This window comes from Metopolophium dirhodum, chromosome 1 (genome assembly GCF_019925205.1).
Source record: "Metopolophium dirhodum isolate CAU chromosome 1, ASM1992520v1, whole genome shotgun sequence".
In the NCBI taxonomy this organism is placed as follows: domain Eukaryota; kingdom Metazoa; phylum Arthropoda; class Insecta; order Hemiptera; family Aphididae; genus Metopolophium; species Metopolophium dirhodum.
The window spans coordinates 139,673,997-139,697,262 of NC_083560.1; the positions used below are offsets into that span (position 1 = coordinate 139,673,997).

General features: G+C 34.4%; 2 protein-coding genes and 2 pseudogenes across 2 annotated transcripts; all 4 read left to right on the top strand.

Moving 5' to 3' along the window:
- The first annotated feature begins 8,784 nt into the window (after positions 1-8,784).
- On the top strand, positions 8,785-9,386 carry LOC132934388 (uncharacterized; annotated as a pseudogene).
- Positions 9,387-9,623: 237 nt separating this feature from the next.
- Positions 9,624-12,562, top strand: LOC132932795 (uncharacterized; annotated as a pseudogene).
- Positions 12,563-17,574: 5,012 nt separating this feature from the next.
- On the top strand, positions 17,575-18,033 carry LOC132932796 (uncharacterized protein K02A2.6-like). The gene has a single exon (XM_060999157.1). The coding sequence runs from the start codon at positions 17,575-17,577 to the stop codon at positions 18,031-18,033; it is 459 nt and encodes a 152-aa protein (XP_060855140.1).
- Positions 18,034-18,275: 242 nt separating this feature from the next.
- On the top strand, positions 18,276-20,198 carry LOC132932797 (uncharacterized protein K02A2.6-like). Its single transcript, XM_060999158.1, has one exon. The coding sequence runs from the start codon at positions 18,276-18,278 to the stop codon at positions 20,196-20,198; it is 1,923 nt and encodes a 640-aa protein (XP_060855141.1).
- The last annotated feature ends 3,068 nt before the right edge of the window (positions 20,199-23,266 follow it).

Consider the following 23,266-nt stretch of genomic DNA (forward strand, 5'->3'; position numbering starts at 1 on the left):
GCGCGTAGACCAATTATAAATAATTGGGTTTCTGGTGTAGTGTTCGTAGTATATCAAGAACGTGGTTTTCGAAGTTCGTCAGTGAGTTCCCAAGTTACTTTTTGATAAATCAAAATTTTCACTTGGTGTAACCCCACACCTGACACCAAAAAGTTACGTATGTAGTACTCTCGTGCTACACTTGTACACTTTAATTATTTAATGACGTGCTTCGATGTCCTGTTGTTGATAAATTGGTAGAGTCACAAAGGTATGTTTGGAAATAGTAAATAAATTCAAGATTGTATTATACATTAAACAGTAAGTTTAATAAAATAATGTAAAATAAAATAGTCACAAAGTAAAATACATTTGCACTTAAAATTTGTAGGCAGAGTTTACGCTCGGTACCTGAGAACTACGTGCAGTAAGCTATTAAAAAGTAATTCTAAATCTATGTACTAATTTAATACCCTTATATACACATGACCTCTTATCCGTGGCGTGACCCCGACAAAGCCACCGGATAGGCTCATTAAAATACATGCATAGGAGTTGTTTACCCCGAATATTCATGAATAAGCAATAGTTACAAAAACATTTATAATTAATGTAATATTTCAGATTACGTTTTTCTCAGTATCCATGAATACGCGTTTCCTAATCAAAAAAGGTCAAAGGAAAAAATAATATGTAAAAATACCTAATACCAGGAAACGTCAAACTATAATACGAGTAAACATGGTTTACTACAACGATTACGGACTCGGACGCTGCGACTTCTCACGGCACGAGAAGGGGAACAGGGGGGCCAACTAGACTTACAGAAGTCGTAGGTTGGTGGTTAAAGCCTGTAGCATATCCGTGTCTAACAGTCACGCGTACCGTCCGGCTTATGCAGGCCAGAGAGTGGTGCTGTTGTAAGTACAGTGATTGCATCCGTGTCTAACGATCTCAAAGTATCGTCTGGCTTGAACATTCACTGCACTGAGCAGGGAGCAAGGTGGTCTGCACTGGGTCCGCTGGCCTCTACTTATGGTATACCTGGCCGTTGTGATGTATGTAATTCATGTGTGGCGGTATTTGTGCATCCTGTTCATGCTGTTAGACTTAAAACCCTTTACAAAATTCTAGAAGGTAGATGCACTTCTACTGATTTAGAATCTTGAAAGACTTTGGTTTTAAGTCTTGGGGTTTTCTTGTAGTGGACTATTTCCCGGAGGGCGGCGGCCGTTCGGGAACAGTATACTGTGCGGTACGCTATCTATATTTATTGCGAACAGTCGCTGTTGCGCATTCGACGGTGTTTCGGTCGTGGCGTGAGCGCGCGGTGGTACAACGGGGCAGAAACGCAGTAACGAGTAACGAGAGTTACTTTAGCCACCTAAATGGGCACATTTTTCTCGTAACATAGTCCTCTTTTCATTTTCACAAAATATGGAGGCTTGAGATATTTTGAGAGAATGGAAACTTTGTATGTGATGGTGGCTGACTTGAGATAGTGGTTAAGGTTGGTGTTGTCTCTTCAGGGCTTTAATATGCTTCATTTTTTCTTTGTATATGCGTTTTTTAAGTTGAGTGTTTGACATGTCGCCGAACCCTTTTACAAATTTTTTGACTGTAAATAGATTTTCCTTCAGTGAGCTATATGAGCCTTGGTTTTTCGACCATAGATTTCTAACGGTTCTTTTCAGTAGATCCTCTGCTGGGCTATGTTCCTCATTACTGCTAGGTTCCGTTTCGCTATTGCTCTCTGCTATTGGTGATTTCTAATGTTTCCTTTTCGTTATTTTCTAAGTCTTCACTATCAGTAACAAATGTACTGGGCGATGATTGTGTTATGCTCTCCTGGACTTCTTCCTTGGTCTCTGATACTGCCTGTACGGATTCGGGCATGTTCCATGTGGGTTCAATTGTGTATTTTTGTCCTTTTCGCGGCTTCTTCCCTGAAAAACCTGGCAATTTGTTTCTTCTGCTCGGTACTCAAATGTTGGTCAATACTGATGAGTTCCAATCTATTTATTGGTTGAGTCCGTTTCAACTTTCCCAACGGAATCTGGATAGTCATTTCCATTTTTTCTTTCTAGGGAGGGGTGCGTTAGTTATTTTTTATACATTTTTTTTTTTTGTAGATTCACAAGCGGAACACATATATTGGTTACATTTCTTTTCACATATGTAGTTTTTTTTTTTATTTGTATTATTGTAAAATCATTTATTGTTCTGAACTGGTGGATATCCGAGTTGGTTGGTCATACTCGTGATATGGTTTGATATTCTTGTAGTTATATGTTTTCTGATGTCCAGATTGATTTCGTACAGTAACAGTATTATTATTGTGTACCTCACAAATCTGGTAAGGGCCATGGTATAGAAGGAATAGTTTATGAGTCTCATGGTCTTCAGCTGAAGATAGCCGGTGTTCTTTTACCAAGATCTTCATACCTGTTTCATATGTGGGGAATTTCTTGTCTTTATCCTTATAGTTACTTCTTAACTGTGCCTTAGTCTTGGTTTTCTTCATAATATTTTGAATGATGTCTAGTACCGGGTCTGTTGATTCATATTTAGGGAATTTCACTAGTTTTGTGATAGATAACGGAGTGTTTTTTTCCATATATGATATGCTGGGGTGTGTATCCGATGGTCGTGTGTGTCGTGTTGTTGATCCAAAATTCAATATTATCCAACCAGCGGAGCCAATTCATGTGTTGCTCGTGGCAATAGGTACGAAGCAGTCTCCCGATTTCACGGTTGGCGCGTTCAACCGGGTTACTCTCTCAGGATGATAAACGGTAGTATGCACACTTTTTATTTTCAGTCCTTCCATTATTCTGGTCCATTTTTGACTGGTAAATTGGGTGCCATTGTCGGTGAGTATTTTCTTGAATAATGCCATGGTTGGGATGTAGTCACTTACTATCCTTTTGATAATTGAATCGGTGGTGGCTCTCTTCAGTGGGTAGATGTACTTGGAAAAAATGTCAAGGATGGCCAGGATGTATTTGCATCCCCTCTGTCCCCTGGGCAGTGGTCCCATGAAATCAGCGGAAACCATCTCGAGTGGTTGTTCAGGAAGTAGGTTCAATGTTGGTCCCCTGGCTGTGATATTGCTGAATTTTGTCCGTTGACATAAGTCACACGCTTTGACAATACGTTTTACGGTGTGGTACATACTCTGGAACTGGTGGTTTTGTTGCAGCAGTTGATACGTTTTATAGGTACCGCAGTGTCCATAGATCTGGTGAGTCTCGATTACAAGTGGTTGTACTAGTTCTTTTGGAACAATGATCTGGTACTCCCCTTGGTGAGATTTTCGAAATAGTAATTTATTATGTATGATTAAGTTGTGATCGGCTCGGTTATCCAAGCGCTGTTTCAACTTGGTAATGTGTTCATCTGCTGTTGTAGTGTGTGTAGCTCCTTGATTTTTTTCCTTAATTCCGGGCTATAGTCTAACAGGACTAACTTGTTAATGATGATAGTTCTATTACTGGTTGGCGTCTCTTCCGTGGGTGACTGCGGGTAGCGTGTCAGTGTGTCGGCTCGGATATTCTCTCGGCCTGGTACATGGATTATTTCGAGCTGATACTTCTGTAGGAACGTGGACCATCTTACTAGTCTTGCATTCAACAATTGACAGGTGTTTAGGAAAGTCAAAGCGTGATGATCAGTTAACACTTTGACCTTGTGTCCTAATAAATAGTGACGGAACTTTTTACACGTGAATACGATAGTTAACAGCTGGAGTTCAGTGGTGTTGTAATTCCGTTCGGCCGCATTTAGTGTTCTGCTGGCGAATCCCAGGGATTGGTGATGTCCTTCTTCATTCAGTTGATATAGTTCAGCTCCCACGTGGGTGGTTGAGGCGTCGGTATTGACATAAAACTCCCGCGTGAAGTCGGGGAATTGAATTATGATGTCCTCCAAAAATTTAGTCTTAATGCTCTCGAAGGCCTGTTGCTGTTGACTTCCCCACGTCCACTCTAAGCCCTTTTTCGTTTAGGTACTGTTCCGTGTCTTGGGATAAATCTCTGATAAATTTACGGTAGAAGTTTATGAACCCTAGGAATGATTGGATCTGCTTCTTTGTTTTAGGGGGTTGAAAGATTTTTATTACCTGGATTTTATCTGGGTCCATGGTAATCCCTTTCTCTGAAATTATATGTCCTAAAAAGAAGATTTGACTTTTGAGAAATTGTGACTTTTTAGTCTCTCTACCACCAACAAATAGCGCCACCCAACAGCATCTGCTTCGAGTTTATTACCAGGTACAAATTTGGTTGGGCAACAAATTAAACCCGGAAAACTGGGGGTGGATAATGAATAACAATGTTTTGGAGCCTATAATGACATTGTTACCACCCGCACCCGATGAATTGGTGAATATGATTTTTTGTTACTGTAAAAAAGACTGTGGTACTAACTGCAGTTGCAAAAAAATTGATATCAAATGTCCAGTTATTTGTGGACATTGTCGTGGGCAGTCGTGTTTCAATTCAAGTTCCAACAATGCTTTAGATGGCAATATAGACACACTTGACGTTTTGTCAGCGGATTTAACGGAAGAAGACAATACATATAATTTTGAAAAAAATTAAGAACATCAAAATTACGAAGAAGAAGAAGAAATTCATGAAGACGAGAGCGATGATGATTAATAATAATTTGAATGTAATATTTATTACTTTGTTTTGACGATTAGATAACTATGATACCTATAATAATTATTTAACAATTCTTGTTGACTACATGGACTAGGCCTACCAGGGAAACCATGAAAAAAAAAACGCACCATGCTTCTACCTCAATGGTGGTGTGGAAACGAATGCATTCTTATTATCGTTATTATAATATGATATAATATTATATTATATTATTGTAATTTTGTCTGGTAAACATTAAAATTTGTATACCGCAAGTGCGATTGGATATATATATATACACAACCATTTTGTAGAGAATTTTGTCCTCTACAATTTTTGTTCGAGATTTTTTATCGTACAAACAGTATAAAGCGAGATATTAACGCAAAGGCTACTTGTTTTTAGCAAAAAAATCATATTTCATTAAAAGTGTACACATTGTTGGCCTTATAACGGAAAAACTATCAACTTGACGTGAAAATGTCAAGAGACCATTTTTGTAGATAATTACCTCCTCTACAATTTGTATCCAAAACTTTTTTTTGTACGACCAATAAAAAACGAGATATTAAAAAAAGGCCAATTTCGTGACCTTTGACCTCGAATAACCTTTAACGCGTACATGATTATCGAGGTAGACTTTTTAGACATTGTTTACAACGATGTAATAAAGATATGTACCAAAATTCAGCTAGGTGGGAATTTTTCCAAGCTGAAAACTTAATTTCACTGGACTATTATTATACCTATAGGTAATAATATTTAGTATTATTTATCTTTATGTGTGTTTTGAACCGTTAATTTTATTGTTTAAATATGGTTATAGTATTATAACTTATATAAGTACCATCTTATTTTTAATATACTAGTATTTATTTTTATATTAACAATTTAAAAGATCAGTTTGTTACTTATTATCAAAACTGAAATTATATTTTTTAATAGGTCCTAGTCCGATCGTGTCAGATTTGTTGATTTAAATAAACTTGTGCTTTGTGAAGAGTTTTTACAATTTGTACCAGCACATGATACAACAGGTAAAGGTTTAGCAAATTTAATATTAGAAACTCTTAAGCAATTCGGTGTAGAGCTTAAATTTCTTCGTGGACAAGGTTATGACGGTGCTGCTTCTATGACGGGAATCTATAACGGCGTTCAATCTCACATAAGACAAATATATCCTTCTGCGATGTATGTTCATTGCTCTGCACATATTTTAAACCTTGTTGTCTCTAAATCATGTGGTGTGCGACCAATCATGAATTGTTTAAGATTGATTGGCGAAATTCGAGATTTTTTCATACATCCCAAACGAAAAAATGTTTTATCATACAAAATTTTGCACTCCAAGCAATGACATTTTGCAATAAAGAAATGTACCCAAGTGTCTTCAAACTCCTTCAGATCCTTGCTACTATACCAGTTTCTACTGCATCAAATGAGCGCTCCTTTTCAAATTTGAAAAGAATCAAAACATATCTACGGAATTCTATGAACGAGGTAAGAATAAATAATCAAATATTATGCAAAATACATCAACAAAAAAATATTTTGATTTCAGGCTAGACTAAACGGCTTGGCAATGATGTCGATTCATAGGGATGAGCAATGCTTAACAGTTGACGCAGTCTTGGCAGAACTAGGCAAAACCAAAAGAAGATTAGATTTTATTTTGTAAATTTTATGAATATAGACAATATAGTATATATATTATATACATAAGCACAATATAATATAACACATTTGTTTTTATAAAAATAAAAATAACACATTTGAAATGCATATTATTTTTTAGGACCCCCCCCCCAGAAAAATTTTGAAAATCCGCCACTGTGTTGGATAAAAATCAATAAAAATCTGTATTTCAAGGAAAATTAATAAAAAAAAAATCGATTTTTGATAAAAAAATTCGTACTTTATAAAAAAAATGCGACTATCATCGATTTTTAAAAAAATTCACCAAAATTCCAATTTTGATTTGCAAATTCTAAAAACCAATTTGCAATTAATTTGCTAAATATTAGCGTTGGTTTGGAACGGATCGGACGAAGTGGGGGGGCTGACAAAATTTGCAAAAAAAATTCGCCAAAATTCCAATTTTGATTTGCAAATTCTAAAAACCAATTTGCAATTATTTGCAATTAATTTGCTAAATATTGGTGTTGGTTTGGAACGGATCGGACGAAGTGGGGGGGGCTGACAAAATTTGCAAAAAAATTTGCCAAAATTCCAATTTTGATTTGCAAATTCTAAAAACCAATTTGCAATTATTTGCAATTAATTTGCTAAATATTGGTGTTGGTTTGGAATGGATCGGACAAAGTGGGGGGGCTGACCAAATTTGCAAAAAAATTCGCCAAAATTCCAATTTTGATTTGCAAATTCTAAAAACTAATTTGCAATTATTTGCAATTAATTTGCTAAATATTGGCGTTGGTTTGGAACGGATCGGACAAAGTAGGGGGGCTAACTTCATGACCATCCTCAATTGGTCAATATGAAAACAACCGTGTTTATTTTCCAGATTTAATTTCTAACTTAAGGACTTGTAGTGATGTTGTGGCATGTATTAATACAGAGTTTCATTGCGGTGAAACTGTTGTTTCAAAAATACCTGAGTTTGATATTATAAATAGTACTTACTCCATTTGATTATATGCAGTGTTTGCATTGGAGTTATGAAAAAAATTTTGCTGTTTTGGACTGGAGGTGTGAAACGACACTACTTAGCTCTTCCAAAAAATGTGTTATTTGTTTTAGATACAAAATTAAACAGTTTAGGACAGTATTTACCTCATGAATTTCAAAGATCTCCAAACGAGAATAGTAGAAAACACCCAATTCATGATGCATCTCGTCTTAAGGCCACAGAACTGAGGAAAATTTTACTTTATACTGGCATGGTTATTTTTCATGATGTAATTAGTAAAGAAGTTTATAATAATTTTTTGGAACTTTGTGTTGCTATAAGAATTCTTTCTATTGATAATATATCTGATGAGTACAATGAATTTTCCAAAAAATGAATTTATCACTTTGTTGCTTCATTTGCCCATATTTATGGAAAGTGTTACATGTCCCATAATATTCATACATTACATCATTTATCTGATGATGTCAAGAAATTTGGGTCCTTAAATAAATTTTCGGCATTTCCTTTTGAAAGCTATATGCAACCATTAAAAAAAAAAATTAAAAGTGTTGTAAAACTGGTGTTACAGCAACTGGTACGACGCTATACTGAAGAAAAAATACTTTGGGATAGTCGAACATCAAAAACTGAAAATTATAATGTGCCTTTTAACTTTCAGTGTAAAAATAAAAATCGTCCATTTACTGATAATAGTTGTGAACCCCAATTTACAGGTTGGAAAATGAAAAATTTTGTTTTAAAATTAAATAAAGCTGACAGTTGTATAAAAACTAAAACGGAGATATTGTACTGATAGAAAATATTGTTACCTCCAAACTGAATAGTGATGATATATTAATAATTGGACGGAAGTTTAATAAGTTAACAAACTTTTTTGATAATCCTTGTTCTTCACGTTTATTAGATATAGAAAGTGCATCTAATCTTAGTCATCTTCAGTCTTGGAAGTTAAGTGATATTAAAGAAAAAATTATGCGTCTTTCATTGACTAATATTAATGTTTTTGTAATTTTGCCTTTACTGAATTTACAATAAAATAACACCTATATTTTATATTTAAAAATTAAATATTTATTATTATGTATATATAAAATTAGAAATTTTGTAAATAATATAGTTACTAATTTATTTTTGTATAGTTAATTTATTCTATAATGTATTATATTGAAAATGGTTTTTGTTATCCTTAAAATCCTTATGTTGAGATTGTTCAGTGTTGTATACCTATGCAAAGGATACTATACAATAATAGTTGGGTAAATATTTTTTAGATAGTGTTAAAATATGTATATAGATTTTGAACTTTGTAGTAAAATAAATAACAATCAATTTATTATCAGTTCATAAATGATACTTATTTAAAATAAATATATTTCATTTGTTTATATTTTGTATCAAAGTATTGTGGTTTCTTAGGTCCAACATGTTCCAAACACATGGTTAGTAAATAAGACGATTTGTTGGTTCCCATACCTCCAAAAAGAGCAAAATGAAGTATATTTCTCTATGTCACAAGTTGCTAATATGATATCGAAACATACGGCCCCCAATTCCAAAGATGGTGCAAATTATAAAGTGAAATCAGTTGCAGGACCGTTTGGTAATAAAAATTAACTATATTTTTCTAATAAATATGTCTTAATAATGTTACTAATATATTAGAATAAATTAGTGATGAATTTATATGTGTATATATATATATATATATATGTACTTAAATACTTGCTAATTTTAAGAAAAATAAAGTCAAGCAAAAAAATTATCCAAAGCTTGGTCAGAACCAGATACGTCAGATGATGGTAGTTATATATCTCAAATAAGATCATCTCCTAAAAAAAGGAAAATAATACCAAAATGTAATCGCCAACTTGAAAAGGAATTTCTGGAACCACCTAAACCACCTACCACACCTATATGTAATATTAATAAATTGTATAACTTAGAAATATAGGTATTTAAAAATATTTGTAACTTTTCTCAATGTTATAGCAACTAGATCTAGTACACATTTTGGTTCTGTTTTGTCAGAGACAAATGATGTACTACAAGGCATCCAGCATACCAGCTCAATCGATGAATATAAAGAAAATAATATGAATAGTATGTAGTATTGTACTATGATGACTATTTAGTTATTTGTTGATAATAACAAAATCAATTTTACTTATTAATTTATAAAATATTTTAAACTAATTAGTTTTTTATTGTTACCTATTATATAAATATAGATACTACAGTCATTTGTACCTTAGTTCGAACATATTGGGTAGTTCAAATAATGCAACCAGTCCAAAAAATATAGAAAATGTGGAAAAAAGTAAATATATAAATTACACTTATATAATATGTTGGAATTTGGTAAAAGTTTGTCAATTAAAAATGTAATTATAGATTACTTAAGATATTATAGATAAACATTCGAGTATAGATGATATTAATGTTAGTCCATTACAAGTATCCAATACAATTACAAATAAATTTCAAAATTTGAGCTCAAGCTTTAAGAGTACTCCTAAAGAAAATATTGAATCCTGTATGTATCTACCAATATATTTATAAATTATAATTTATGCATTCTTATTTTTAATTAGGTTACATAATGCAACACCTATACTTATCAATTTTAAAAATTATTAGTTACTACTAGATTTACTAGTCCAGCCTGTTCTAGTTATGAACAAAATAATTCAGATTCAAAGAGTTATCCTAAAGAAACTCATTCTACAAGTAGGTTATAAATACTTATAAGTTATGCATACAATTTATCATAGGTTTTATTAGTTTCAAATAGATAAATAATAAGATCAAATTTATTTTTAAGGTGAACCATATGATGATATTTTATTGACGCCAGCTGAGTATACATCTTTAAATAATATATTCCAAGAAAATTCTGTTAATAAAGAATGTACAATTAAATACTATCTAAGCACTAAGTTATTATTAAGTAACATAAATTGCCTATTTTAAAATTTGTTCTGATATTAAGCAATCATTTAGGTGACATTAATGAAATAGCTGAATTTATATGCAACTCTGGTGATGAATGCAATTTTATGATTGACAATGATGTAATTAAAAATGTTGAAAATTCAACTAGTTGTAGTTTGACTGAAAGTGTAAACATAAATGGTTTGTATTCCATTAAGTAAATTGTTGTTGGAAAAATATTATTCAGAATGTTTGTTCTAGATAACTATTGTTGCAAAAATCTGTTATAGAAAAAAATGAAAAGACAACAAAATCGATGTTAAAACAGATCTTGATACAATTACACATGACAAATACCTCAAACACTAAAATAGTGAATGCCATAAAAAATTTGGACCAAAAAGTACAAATTATTATGAAATCGGATTCTAGAATGAAATCTTTAGCTCTACCTATTCCCACATTACCCACTGCTTTCATTAATTTACTACCGGCAAAATCCATTGAAGAAGTAGATTTACTAGAATCTCTTTTATCAGATGAGACTGATGGGTTAAAGAATCAAGAAGAATTAGTGAGTATATATTCTTTTTGAATCATATTTTTATGTATTTTAAATATTTACTTAAATAACTTACTTCATGTCTAAAACTTTGTCTAAAACTTGAACTAAGTATTATGCATCAATATTGTTATAGCTTAAATATCTCTTTAAAATACTTTAAAATATGAGTCATAATTTTTGAAATTTCAGAAAACTTATGTTTATATGAAATTTGGAAGTATTAATTCCATTAGTGCAGCAATACGACAAGCAATTGACACATGCTTTATTTATAAAATATTATCTGCCTTCAGTTATAAAGGGAAAACAAAACGAGGTTTTGTTAATTTAAAATTATTCTCCATCATTTATGGTGAGTATTCTTATATAAAAAAATGTACCTATTGGGTGCAAGTATTATTATAGTAATTATATATATACCTACTTATAAATGGCTTAGGAAGTACCTAATCTAAACATTATTATTATTATTTTTTTTTTTTTCATAATAATGTGCATTTTTAATTTTGATGAAGTGTTTTATTTATTAAGCTACATATCTAATTAATTATTATTATTTACTTAACACGGTTTTTTACTTTTATTCTATTATATCAACTATGATTTTTTCTTATTTTATACCATAAACATATATTGTATTTAAATATAATATTGGTTATATAAATCGCTAATATGCCTTTGCTACTATATATTTTAACATTTCAAATAATTATGTACTGTTTATATTTTGTTCTTTTAGTTATTTTAGTTAGGTTAAGGGGAACCTACTATAATTATGTATTTATAATTTTAAAGACAAAAGCAATTAAAATATTATTAATCTTACTAAACATATTATTATACACATTTTATAATGAATTTAATAAATATTTGTTCCTAATTCATGTTTTTTAGTTTAATTTTATAGTTAAATAATTTACCTATTATATCATAATAATGGAACTATGTTTGTGACAAGCAATATATATATTATATATATATATATATATATATTCTGAAACAACATATAATACAGCTGGTGAATCTGAAAAACTTTTGTTGAACCCTTTCAATCTGGTTAAAATTATAAGCTAATCAACCTATTTCATAGTCAGGATTTAATTTATTTTTTTTATTATGGTCTGGGGAGGGGGAGTAGTAAATGGTCAATCTAGCATAGACATTTTTAAATAAAGGTCTTCATGATAGAGTTGAGGGGAATATAGCATATGAAATTGCATTGCTAATATATATATATACAAATATATATATACATATACATGTATATATTATATACAGCGGCGTATTTAGGAATAGTTATTGGGAGGGAATGAGCCATTGAATGTTACACATAAAAATACTATAAACACGATTTAGTGTCAGGTATATATAGGTAAATTCTTAATAATAAAAAAAGACCAAGGGGTGGATTTATCCCCAAAATCCTCCCCCCCCCCCCGTAAATACGTTGCTGATTACATAGTATGCACGGTTACTGTATTAACATTGAACTGTTATATACTAATTGATAAAACAATGTATAAACCCCGTTGAATCAAAGAAAATTGAACTGTTATTACACAAGAAATTAAATCAAAGGAACACGGTGTATTAAACAAATTGAGGAGCACTGATGCACGGTCATTACACCGATATCAGCACTCCAAATACACGGTTTAACCTGTATAAAAATTCGGTATTCAAAATCAGAAAAAAACGGTTCACTGAACAGGATTTACACCGTACTCTGCACCAACACATCTTAATATATTAAACACTGACAGCACTGAAAATGCTACTCGAGTATGATCATGGTGTTGATTTTTCGTGCGTCCAAACATAGTCGGATGTCGCCATTTTTTTTTTCGTGCAGACAATAGGTGATGACCAAAGTGATGTAGATTTTTCGATGATTTCTAATTTTAGCATTCTTTGTATTTCCGCGTCCACCTTGGGTATCCTGGCTACCGGTATGGGATATTGTCTTTGATGGATAAGGTCCCCTGCCTTCACTTGTGTCTGACATTGGAATGCTTCAATTTTTCCTGGTTTGCCTGAAAAGATTTCGTCATATTTGTCAAGTAATGACACACATTTTTGTCTCTCGTCGCTGGTAAGAGATACTTGGTCCTCTTCCGGATTTTCGTTTATTTCAACATTAAGTAGGTGCTCCTGGAAGTTGATCAACCTTGGTTTCTGGTTTGCGAACGGTATGGTGTGTATGGTTTTGTCAATCTTGAATTGAATAATTCGTTCTCTGAATTTAATTTGGGAATCATATTTTTTTTTAAATGTCAACCCCAATTATCCCTTTTTCATTTAGATTCTCCACCTAAATGAAATTGGTTTGGATGTACTCGTTCCGATTTTGCATTCACAAAAAATCTGCTTTGATACTTTGCATATTTTTTTCCCGACCGCGTTACTTATTTGGATTCCTGTCACTGGAAGCTGTGGGGTTTTTGGATTTTTGTTTGTGATAATGTCTACCACCTCCTTAGTAAGTACACTGATCGTTGCTCCGGTGTCGATGAGTAAGGTAACGTCCTCCCCTTCTATGGTACATTGAATATACGGACTCACGGATTGATTGGTGGTATTCAACGAGTTGATTGAGTGTTGCTCATTACCACTAGGTCCTGCTTGCTTTTCATTATTCGTTGACACCTGTTGGATTTTTTCAGTTTGTGGTGTGTTGTTCTGTTGGGTCTCTCCTCGTTTGTCATTGTTGCGGTATGGTTGGTTGTTCCAACGGTTGTTGCGTGGTGGCATGTTGTTCCAACCATTATACCGCTGGTTGTTCCAATTGTTGTTGTTGTTTTTTGTTGCACTATTTTCTGTGGTTGACGGTTTGTTTCGTCGGCTCTCCTCCGCACCTAGTACCTTCATTGCATTGATCACTGATTTGTCTGGTAACGATACTAGTATTGCACGCAAGTAACCCGGGTAATGATTTGCTATGTTACTCACAATTTCTTCATCTGATAGTTCAGGACCTTGTAGGTGACGTAGTTTGGATGCCCACTGGGAGAAATGTTCCCTATATGTGACATTGTCCGGTACTTATGTGGTGTTGAGACAATTGCTCCATGTTTGTATTTGTCGTTGTCTCGACCAAAATTCATCAATAAATACGTCTCGAAAATCTGCATAGTCACGTATTTGGAATTTCACCGTTGAGTACCAATTACCGGCGGTGCCCTTCAGGCAATCCCTGATAATAATTAGTTTTTCTTCTTTAGCCATCTGCTTTACTTTGAAATATTCTTCTAAGCTCTGTAAAAATTAGATAGGATGTTGGTCTTTGCTGTTAGCGTAGAACAGTGGTTTGGATATTTCAACATTTGAACTTTTATGCTCGTTGTTCATAATATTTGTGTTTTGTTTTTGATCAACCAACATTTTTTTTAGATTTTGAATGTTGTCATTGTTTTGTTGTTCTAAGTTCTGTAGTTCTCTGTAATAGTTTTCTTTTAATTTTTCGATTTCACTTTTATGTTGACTTTCGATTTCTGTGCATATTCCTTCAATTTCTTCAATTTTCCGATTATTCACGTCTTCCAAATTGCTACACTTTTCTTCTAGTTTGTTGATTTTTGCAAGAATTGTTCTACTAAATATCGGCTATTTCTCTCTACCTCCGCTTTAAATGCATTAAATGCTTCTTCGGATACATTTTTCTTGGGTGCCATTTTAAAGATGTAGTATTTCTTCTCAAGAGCACGATGTAGTATTTCTTCTTAATTTAATCTCGTAGGCCGAAGTAGAATTTCTTCTGAATCGAGCACTGCAGTTGGGCGCCAATGTAATGAAAACTGACTCGTTGTTACTTGTATTATAACTCAATCAACGTTTATTTTCATTAAACTTTATGATACAATAATTGATGTTGTATTTTACAGTATTTTCTTTTATCGATATCATATGTTTTATACTCAAAAATGTTTAGAGTTAAAATATTTTATATAGGGATTACATAAAAGGGTGGGAAACATACATGAAACTCACGGTTTATTCCTGTGTGTTGGTGGATGACTGTTTTCTTGGCAATATCCGTCTCGCTGGTAGAGTACGGATGCTCCTCAATAAGTGCCGTGGTATGCTGGACGGGTAGGCTCCCTATGATGGCAGCTGGGCTAGGAATACTCACGCCCTGGTTCAACGGGTTAGGCAGTTCTGATCGGACAGCGGCGACGATGGCTCGGCGTTCTCAATTCACTGAACTGCGTATAACGATGGGACGGCGGCGGCGATGGCTCGGCGTTCTTGATTCACTCAACTGCGTATAACGATCGGACGGCGGCGGCGATGGCTCGGCGTTCTCGATTCACTGAACGGTTACGGACTCGGACGCTGTGACTTCTCACGGCACGAGAAGGGGAACAGGGGGGCCAACTAGACTTAAAGAAGTCGTAGGTTGGTGGTTAAAGCCTGTAGCATATCCGTGTCTAACAGTCACGCGTACCGTCCGGCTTATGCAGGCCAGAGAGTGGTGCTGTTGTAAGTACAGTGATTGCATCCGTGTCTAACGATCTCAAAGTATCGTCCGGCTTGAACATTCACTGCACTGAGCAGGGAGCAAGGGGGTCTGCACTGGGTCCGCTGGCCTCTACTTATGGTATACCTGGCCGTTGTGATGTATGTAATTCATGTGTGGCGGTATTTGTGCATCCTGTTCATGCTGTTAGACTTAAAACCCTTTGCAAAATTCTAGAAGGTAGATGCACTTCTACTGATTTAGAATCTTGAAAGACTTTGGTTTTAAGTCTTGGGGTTTTCTTGTAGTGGACTATTTCCCGGAGGGCGGCGGCCGTTCGGAAACAGTATACTGTGCGGTACGCTATCTATATTTATTGCGAACAGTCGCTGTTGCGCGTTCGACGGTGTTTCGGTCGTGGCGTGAGCGCGCGGTGGTACAACGGGGCAGAAACGCAGTAACGAGTAACGAGAGTGCGCCACCTAAATGGGCACTCCGTTTTATCTCGTTACACTTTGCCGACAACCTTATCTAATAATATTTATATTTTAACTATGGAAAATGATCGAACGCGTTACACTTTGGGGGTTCCAATTCCTGACCAAAAAGCGAAGACGGTCGCGGAAGCCTTTGTTATACACTTCGTTTGTGTACATGGCATACCGGGAACGATATTAACTGATCAGGGCACCAATTTCCTTAGTAAAACGTTTACTGAAGTTTGCAAGTTATTAAAGATAGAAAAAGTTAACACTAGTACTTTTAGGCCACAGGGTAATCCTGTTGAACATGCTCATAGGACCTTAGCTGAGTACTTACGACATTATGTAGACAAGAATTTAAATAATTGGGATAATTTATTACCCTTTGCATTTTTTGTATATAATTCGACAGTACATTCATCTACTAACTTCCAGCCATACGCACTAGTTTACGGACTCGCATTGAAGGTACTGATTAAATTAAAAACCGAACCAGAACCACGATACAATTACGATGATTATTTATTTGATTTAAAGGAAAACATGCAAGTGTCACATTTGATGGCTAGGGAACAATTAATTAAAAATAAAATAAAAAGTAAAGAAAGATACGATAGAAACGAAAACCCACAAGAAATACATGTTAAGGATTTAGTACTCCTAAAGGATAATAATTATAGAACAAAACTCGATCCATTATGATTAGGGCCATACGAAGTCATAGCAATAGTGGGAAATGAAAATGTAGTATATACAGCGTGGGCGGCGAAGCATCACTGTTGATAAAAATAATGTAAAAAAATATTATAATAATGCACAAGCCGATTAAAAAAATATATATATATATAGTAAATATATACTTAATTAACGTGTAAATTATTAATTTAATTTTAAGAATAAAACTAAATAGGAAGCATAATACAACCAATGTAGAATTAAACATTTTTTCTAAATATTCTTTAAGCAGAAAAAATAATAATAATAAAAATTATAGATAAATTTTAATTTTAGGGACAGACAAAGGAAATTCATTTTGGAACTTGAAATGGCACTCCAACAAGAATTACATGAAACATATACTATAGGGCCGGAAAACACACCGAGGTGTTTTGTAGGTCATATCAATACTGCAAATAATAACATTGAAGAACCTTTCACAACTCTCGAAATAACTAAAATAATAGAAATTATTACTAAAATCATGTACGATTAACTTTTAAATCGTTGCTCTTCATCGACAAGGTGGTTATTTATCAACATTTTGAAAATACCCTCGTTTTCTCGTTTATTATAAATCTCACTGACTTTCTTTCTTAAATTCCAATGTTCATGGAGCATATATTCTTCATCTTCGTCATCGATTATTAAATGTCGAAGAATAAGCAGTGCAATTAGTTTTTTCTTTCTTTCAAGACGATTCATTGCAATTGCAAAATTATTAATTAATAACTATAATAATATAATAATAATTTATAATAATACTGTACTAGTAATATTGTATTTACTTAATAAATTATTACAAATACACTACACAATGATCACACTTTCAGTAGTCAACTGAATTGTTCAACGCGCCACCACTATATTTTATAGGAAAACACTTTTACGCCGCGTAATACGTTTTACGCTCACGCCGACGTGATCGGTTTCTGCGGCGAAAAAAACGCGCTCCTAGGAAAACGTACCTTAAGGTACATAAACACACCGTTTCTCCGATCCCACCTTTCGCGCCGCCCGAACGACGTTTTGGACACATTCATGTCGACCTCGTCGGACCTCTGCCGCCGTCCAACAATTTTAAGTACCTGCTCACCATCATCGATCGATTCACTCGCTGGCCGGAAGCCTGGCCACTCGAGAATATGTCAGCTCACGCTGTCGCACAGTCGCTTACCGTGAATTGGATCGCACGATTCGGCGTCCCCGACAACATCACCACCGACCAGGGAAGACAGTTCGAATCCGACTTATACCGCTCTCTTTTTTCAACATTCGGTATTCAACACTCGAGAACTTCACCTTATCACCCTCAGTCGAATGGCTTGGTCGAACGTTTTCACCGAACCCTGAAGTCCGCGCTCACTGCACACGAATCAACGCAGTGGTCAACGAAGTTGCCGATCGTCCTCCTTGCACTACGCAACACAGTGAAAGCCGGTTTCGAACACACTCCGGCCGAGTTGATCTACGGCGCGACACTTCGACTTCCCGGCGAAATGTTTCACGCTGCGGCCGCGGAACCTCCACCGCCCGAACTGGTAGCAACGCTCCGCAACTACATGGCTGAGTTACGTTTCACTCCAGGTACTGTAATGATATGAGATTTGTAATTGTTATTATAAGATAACAACAATAATAATATAACCTAAAAAGGATATTGTTTAATGTTCTCTCTTTTGAATAATAAAAATATATCAGTTCGTTATAAGATTTAAAACGTGTTATACAATTATTACAATGGCGCAGTCGGTAAAAATGCGATTTTAGTTTTTTTTTTTCAATAAGATTGTTATAAAGGTAGTATAGTGTTAAATCGGTCAACGAGAAAAAAAAGGGAAACGCGATGGAACAGGATAAAGATTGTATCTTACGTTTTGAACCCTCCAATTGGGAGAAATGGAAGAGATCTATAATGATCTATATTTTATCGCAAAACATAACAAAGGATACTCAAAAACAAGCTATAATACTGCATAAAGGTGGACAAGAACTACAAGATGTATTCTTTGGAATACCAGAACATGGTAATCCACCACAAGGAACAACAGTGTTCGAACATACCATAAATCTGTTAGATCAGCATTTCATACCAAAAGTGAACCCAGTGTATGAAAGACACGTTTTCAGAAAAATAAGACAAGAAGTTAATGAGTCAGTTGGGCAGTTCATATCAAAACTAAGACAGCAAGTAGGTAAATGTGATTTTGCTGATGCTGACACGGAAATGTGCGATCAAATTATAGAACATTGTACATCTGATGAACTTAGACGGAAGTTACTTGAAAAAAACAATTTAAATTTGTCAGAAATCATTGAAGAGGCTAAACGATTCGAGTTAGTAACACAACAGGCTGATACATTATGCAAGAATGAAAAAGAAACGGTAAATAAAGTCACAAAGTATGAAAAGCAAAAGTATCACAAAATGGAAAAGTCTAAAACCAAAAACAAGGCATGTTATAGATGCGGAAACGAAAATCATTTTAAAAATGATCCTAGTTGCCCGGCAAAAGATAAAAAATGTGGTCGATGTGGTTTAATCGGGCATTTTAAAGCGTACTGCAAAACAAAGTTGCCCACGAATACAAAAGAACCATGGAAAAAGTATCCACAACAAACATCGCGGAACAATAAAATAAATGCGGTAAAAGAAGCAAGAAGTGATGACGATGCCATAGTATTCCAGATAACAAAGAAGAAAGGTTTGGTGACAAATGAGGTAACATGTGAAGTTGGTGGCACACATATCAAGTTCCTAATTGATTCGGGATCTAGTTGTAATATTATTTCAGAACAAACCTGGAAAAGAAACAAAATTAACTACATTAAAAAGGAAAGTGAAGTATCTCAAAAGCTATTTGCATACTCAAGTAAAGCACCACTTCAAGTTATAAAAAAAGTTATAACAACAATTAAGATATTAGACCATGAAGAAGTAGTAGACATTTTTGTAGTTAAAGGTAATAATCAGTCACTACTAGGGTATGAAACGTCAGTGAAGTTAGGACTGTTAAAAATTGGTTTAAATATAAATGAAATAACATCAAAAATTAGTTCATACAAAAGTGAATATCCAAATCTGTTCAATGGGATTGGAAAATTAAAAGAAAAACAAATACAACTTCGCATCAATGAAAATATCAGCCCGGTTGCTCAACAACATAGACGTATTCCGATACATTTAAGAAAACAATTAGAAAATGAACTTACAAGACTTGAAAAATTGGATATAATTGAAAAAGTTGATGGACCAACACCTTGGGTCTCTCCTATTGTTTTAGTTCCAAAAAAAAACGGAGAAGTCAGACTATGTGTAGACATGAGAAGACCAAATGCAGCCATCGAAAGAGTGCGTCATGTGACTCCAACCATTGATGACATAATAAGTGCGGTAAATGGGTCAAAAGTATTTTCAAAATTGGATCTTAATGAGGGCTACCACCAGTTGGAGTTGGATTGTGCATCAAGATTTATCACAACATTTAGCACTCACGTTGGACTTAGACGGTACAAAAGGTTGAGTTTTGGAATAAATTCTGCGGCAGAAGTATTCCAAGATGAAATAAGACAAGTGCTTGTAAACATTCCCAACGTGATGAACGTTAGTGATGACATACTAATATATGGCAAATCACAAGAAGAACATGATATTACTTTAAAAAAAGTACTAAATCGTTTAGAAGAAAAAGGACTCACATTAAATTATGAAAAATGTCTTTTTAGTGTCAAAAAGCTCACATTTTTTGGGTACCAATTCAGCGAATAAGGCGTTAAAATAGATGAAAGAAAAATAGAGGCATTCATACAACTCAAGCCACCATCTAACGTATCTGAAGTAAGGAGTATACTAGGTATGATCAATTACTGTGGCAGATTTATTCCAAACTTAGCAGATAAAACAAAACCGTTAAGAGACCTGACAATAGCAAATAGAAAATGGTCATGGAGCAGTACAGAAAAAACAGCATTCAATAACTTATAAGAAAATATTGTGAAAAATGTAAGTAATTCCTATTATGACACACAAAAAGAAACAGAACTAATTGTTGATGCTGGACCTGAAGGAGTTGCTGCCATTTTAGCACAATTACCACACAACATTATTGCTTGTGCAAGAAAGACTTTGAACTCTGTTGAAAAAAGATATTCACAGATTGAAAAAGAGATGTTAGCTGTGGTGTGGGCCATTCAACACTTCAAACTCTTTTTGTTTGGAAAAGAATTCATTTTAAAGACAGACAACAAACCGTCAGTCTCAATTTTAAGCAGTCAAACAAAGGAGACATCAGCAAGGTTAGAACGCCTAAGACTAAAGATTCAAGGATATAACTATAAAGTCATACATACAAAAGGTAACACAAATCCATCAGACTTTATGTCAAGACATCCTCTAAACCAACGGCAAACAAATGGCTGGGAAATGGGAATAGAAGAACATGTCAATACTATAGCAGAATTAAGCATACCAAAAACAATGACAAGAAAAGAGGTTGCAGAGCACACAAACAGTGAGAAAGAACTAACAAAATTAAAAGTAGCATTATTGGAGAACACTATGCTAGAATCAGTATATAGGCCATTCAAAGATGAATTGACAATCACAAATGATGGACTTGTATTAAAACAAAATAAGATAGTCATACCAAAGGTCCTACAAAAGAAGGTAGTCAAGCTGGCACATACTGGACATCAAGGAATAGAGAAGACTAAAACATTGTTAAGAAGCAAGGTATGGTTCCCAAACATGAATAAAATGGCAACAGAGGAAACTAGTACATGCATTCCATGTCAAGCAGCAATGCCAAAAACAAATAATGATCCAATATTGAGTACAGAACTACCGCTAGGACCATGGGAAAAGTTAGACTTAGACTTTGGCGGACCATTTCCAAATGGTAAATATACATTGGTAATTATTGATGAATATTCCAGATACCCATTAGTAAGAGTAATAAACAATCTAAAAACTGAAACTGTAACTCATGAATTAGAAAAAATGTTCATGGAATTTGGTTTACCTGAGTACATTAAAACGGATAACGGACCACCAATGAATGGAACACAGTTCAGTCAGTTTTTACAATCATTCGGAATAAAACACAGGAAAATAATGCCATGTTGGCCACAAGCAAATGGAACGGTAGAGCGATTCATGAGAACTCTCGGAAAAGCAATTAAAACGTCAATTATATCTAATAAGAAATGGGAAGAAGCAATTGATGAGTTTCTAATGTCATATCGAACAACACCACACACTACCACAAGGGCAACACCAGCATCACTAATTTTTAGAGGAAAATTTAGGACTTGGTTACCAGAAATGAAAAACATTGACACAAATGAAGATGACGAAGAAACCGATACAATAATAAGAGACAATGATGCAAGGAACAAAAACATAAGCGCAACAAACAGTGATGTGAGACGTGCAGCAACACAACATGGACTGGAAGTTGGAGACACGGTACTAATAAAACAGAATGCAATAAATAAATACTCAACACCGTTCAATCCAGAACCTCTGAAGATAGTGGAAGTAAAAGGAACAATGATCACTGGCGCAAGACCTGACAAAAGACAAGTAACCAGGAACGCATCACACTTCAAAAGAATCACTACAGAAGAACCGAGGAGAGGTGAAAGAATGAAGAGCACTCCAAAACATTTTGAAGACTTCATTGTTTAGAAAAAAAAAATAAAGTATATTGACAACTACACAATGTTACTGTTAAAATTTTATGAATCATGTATTATTTAAAATTTATTATTATTATTAAGATTTTCACTATTTGTCCAACATATCATAATTTGTATTTTATAATTTATAATATTATAATATTATGTTTGTTAAACATGTAGCAGGGGAGAGATGTAATGATATGAGATTTGTAATTGTTATCATAAGATAACAACAATAATAATATAACCTAAAAAGGATATTGTTTTATGTTCTCTCTTTTGAATAATAAAAATATATCAGTTCGTTATAAGATTTAAAACTTGTTATACAATTATTACAGGTACCAACCACAGTACACGACGCGCTACGTTCGTACCGAATGATCTGAGCCAGGTCAGTCACGTTTTCCTCCGAATCGACGCCGTCCAGTCGCCGCTCCAGCCACGATACGAGGGCCCGTTTGCAGTTTTGGAACGCCGTGAAAAAACATACAAGGACAACGCCACCGATCAACGACGTGGATTTCCATCGACCGACTCAAGCCAGCATTCATCGCACGTGAAGATCCAACCGCCGACCATACGTACGCCATACGTAACCATACGTACGCCGCGCAATCAATCGAACGCCCCCCAAAAAAACGCGTCTGTTTTTTTCCCAACGAGGGGGAGTAATGTGGTGATTACGACGCGTTATCACCACTTACGCTAGCGCGTCCGTTTTCTTATTGTTACCTTTTTGTGCCTAACTTTGAATTATATGTAATATGTTAACGTTTTTGTCCATATATGTACGCAGCCGTGAATTATATATCTCTTTTTGTATTGTCTTTTGCCGCGCTACGACGCGCCGCCGCAACTCTTTCTCCCGCCTCGCACGCCGACTTTTTCGCCGTTACGGGCTCGAATTCGTTTTCACTCGCCTCGCTAGTTTTTTTTTTCACGCTCTCGACTCGACGCTACTCGACGCGAGTAGCCCTACGTCACGGCTCTCCACTCCGACGACCGTTCGACATTTTCGCGTATCCCCACGATAATTAAATATTTTTATATACCAAAATAATTATTTTGTTTGTTTGTTATAGTAAATTATTTCATATCGCCAAAACAACTTGCGTTGACTTTATTGTTAAAACCTCCTAATCTGGTAAAAAG